General features: G+C 39.1%; 1 protein-coding gene across 1 annotated transcript in view; it reads left to right on the forward strand.

The window, feature by feature from the left end:
* Positions 1-617: 617 nt before the first annotated feature.
* Positions 618-3,090, forward strand: part of LOC108622138 (D-arabitol-phosphate dehydrogenase) — a gene marked incomplete at its 5' end in the record, with an annotated part of 12,760 nt that continues 10,287 nt past the window's right edge. The window contains 3 exons of the mRNA XM_018019826.2: positions 618-896; positions 1,969-2,206; positions 2,833-3,011. Coding sequence (XP_017875315.2) covers positions 618-896; positions 1,969-2,206; positions 2,833-3,011 — 696 coding nt within the window. The remainder of the gene's footprint in view (positions 897-1,968; positions 2,207-2,832; positions 3,012-3,090) is intronic.

The raw sequence follows: 3,090 nt of genomic DNA on the forward strand, positions 1-3,090 counted from the left end.
GACAAGATTCGTTATTCAAGCAATCAAACTTACAACTACCTGGGATAGAAGGAAGTGGTTATAAAAAAAAATGAGATCACGATTAAAACACTGTATTTTGTTCCTAATTAACGTCATGCATTCTCTTGTTTAATTTCATAAAATACTGTAGACACGTTTGATAAATCCAATTCCTCTCTGATTGCCTGCTCGGTGTTGTATATAAGGAAATTTCCCTGGCTGTTTACGTGACTCGAGTAAACTCGCATTCCGCGTGTCGGATCGGTTTTCGACACGTGCGACAAGTGTTTCCCAAGAGATAGAGAATTCGACTGCGTGATGTAACGCCGGCTGCTCTTCGCTCGATAAACATTCAAACGTGATATCGCTCGTATTTATGCGTGTACGAGCTGCACTTTATTGATCACACGCCGCCGTGTAATCTCGTTATACTCACTGGAATATTACCGTGCCAGCAATTCCCTCTACTCAATTTTATCAAGGGAATAAAAATTTCATCATATTTCCTGTTTAAATTGCATTTTTACTAAAAATCTCCTGCCTCTGATCCTAAATTTTTAATTAGGGATTTCATTTTTCTGAATTTTTAATTATTTTCTCATCATTTTTTTTAAATATTTTATTTTATTTTATTTAAGGGTTCGTTTCCATGCAAAACCGAGGGATTTCTGACCCTCGGACACGAGTTCTCAGGAATTGTGCAGGCAGTGGGTCCCATGGTGAAGAACATTAAAGTCGGTCAGAAGGTAGCGGTGGACCCTAACAGCGGCTGCAACACGTGTACTTATTGCCACGAAGGGACTTACCAGCACTGCAGCGCAGGTGGCATAAACAATACCATTGGAATTTTCAGAGACGGTGGATTCTCAACGCACGCAGTCGTACCCGAGAGCCAGGTTCGACATTTCACTAGATTTTACTAGATCATTATTATATCATTAACCCTTGAATAATTAGGGACTTCCGAGGTTTCATTGTTTCACTCATTTTACACTTTATTGTAACTATGAGTCTAGTGGATTTTATGAAAAATATTTAAAACACACGGTTCTATTAATGTTGTGATATTGAGAGCGTGGGCGGGGTTTAAAATACGTTGGGAAAAGTTATTACCAGATTTCCGTGAAGTTATCAGAGTCCAATTTAATCTCAATTACCGAGTACGCTCTTTCGCTAAATCGGTTTCATCTTTAAATATATATTTAAAAATGAATTTTACTCTGATTCGTGAAATAATTATGCAAAACTCGAGTTAAATCTCTTGACAAATATATTAAAAAATTTATAACACTCAGATCATCTACGTAGCAAATCCACTAACACTAAAGGGCATTCGTATGAGTCTATGTGTGTGTGTCCGTCCGCCTTAACAAGGAAAACCCTTCCGGAGAGTCTAGCTATTCCACTACTACTAAAGGGCATTTGTATGTGTGCCTGTGTGTGTATGCTTGCTTGCCTTAGCAAGGGCAACCCACCCAGAGGGCCCAACTAGTTTACTACTACTAAAGGGCATTTGTATGTGTGCCCGTGCGCTTTAGTAAGGGTAGCTCGCCCAGAGGAGCTATCTAGCTAGTCCACTACTACCAAAGGGCATTTGTGTGTGTCTCTGTGTGTGTCCGTCCACCTTAGTAAGAGCAAACCATCCAAAAGGCCTAGCTAGCTAGTCCACTACTACTAACAGGCTTTTGTATGTGTGCCCGTGCGCCTTACTAAGGGCAACCCGTCTGAAGGACCTCGGTAGCTAGTCCACTACTACTAAAAGGCTTTTGTGTGTGTGCCCGTGCGCCTTAGTAAGGGCAACCCGTCTGAAGGACCTAGCTAGCTAGTCCACTACTACTAAAAGGCTTTTGTATGTGTGCCCAAGCCCCTTAGTAAGGGCAACCCGCCCGTAGGACCTAGGCTGAGGACGGGAGAAGCTAGTAGCTGAAATGATACTGTCTTTATGGGAAATCTTGAATTTTTATTAAGGTTCACATAGTACCAGATGGCATTGAGCTACACCAAGCAGCCCTTACAGAGCCTCTTTCGTGTTTGGCCCACGGATGGAAAAGACTGAACGGAGTCGACGTTGGTAACAGAGTCCTCATAATCGGAGCTGGAATCATTGGTCTCTTATGGACCTGCATGATGCACCTGCGTGGTCTCAGGAAAACCGTGACGATCAGTGAACCTCAAGAGAAACGACGAAAGATGCTATCAAATCTAGGTAATCATCAATTCCAAAAATGCCTAAATTCAAAGATTTAGGTAGTTCATTGAAGGAATTAAGATCTCTTTGGTAGACTTAAAAATTGTCGTCATTTCATTTAGAATCTCTCGTTGCAAGCATCACTTCGTCAATTTATTATGTTTCTTTGATGTCTTCTCTATTAATCACTTCATTCATTTATTATACTTCACTGATATCTTCTTTAAAAATCAATTCGTTGATATCTTCTCTAAAAATCACTTCATTCATTCATTATATTTCATTGATATCTTCTCTAAGAATCACTTCATTCATATCTTCTTTAAAAATCACTTCATCAATTTATTATATTTCATTGATATCTTCTCTAAAACTCACTTCATTCATTTATTATACTTCATTCATATCTTCTTTAAAAATTACTTCATTTCAAAATTCATACCAATCAAAATTTGTGATGTCCAAACAGGACGTATCCTAAAACAGGTACCTCGTTATCTCTTCATAGTATAATTACCGAGTACCACTTCATATTATCTTCTCTATTATCTTATCTGTGATATCTTCTCTCAGAACCACTTGATCAATTTAATATATTTCATTAATATTTTTTCTATCATTTAAATAAAACTTTGACTTTTCAGATTTGGGCTTCGATGCGAAATCTCCTGACCAATTAAAAGACAGTTACGATCTAGTAGTGGACTGTAGTGGTTCAGCGCCTGCTATCCAAGGTGCCATACCATTGTTAGCGCCAGGTGGCCGCTTATGCGTGTTCGGTGTCGCTAATCCTCAAGCGAAATTCAGTATCGAACCATTCCAGGTACGTTACTCACTACCACATCATCGCTTCCAAGTATATGAATCATTACCGTAATCAGACATATGAGTAATTATTACAC

This window comes from Ceratina calcarata, unplaced genomic scaffold (genome assembly GCF_001652005.2).
Source record: "Ceratina calcarata isolate Rehan_Ccalc_2016 unplaced genomic scaffold, ASM165200v1 scaffold207.2, whole genome shotgun sequence".
NCBI classification, from domain to species: domain Eukaryota; kingdom Metazoa; phylum Arthropoda; class Insecta; order Hymenoptera; family Apidae; genus Ceratina; species Ceratina calcarata.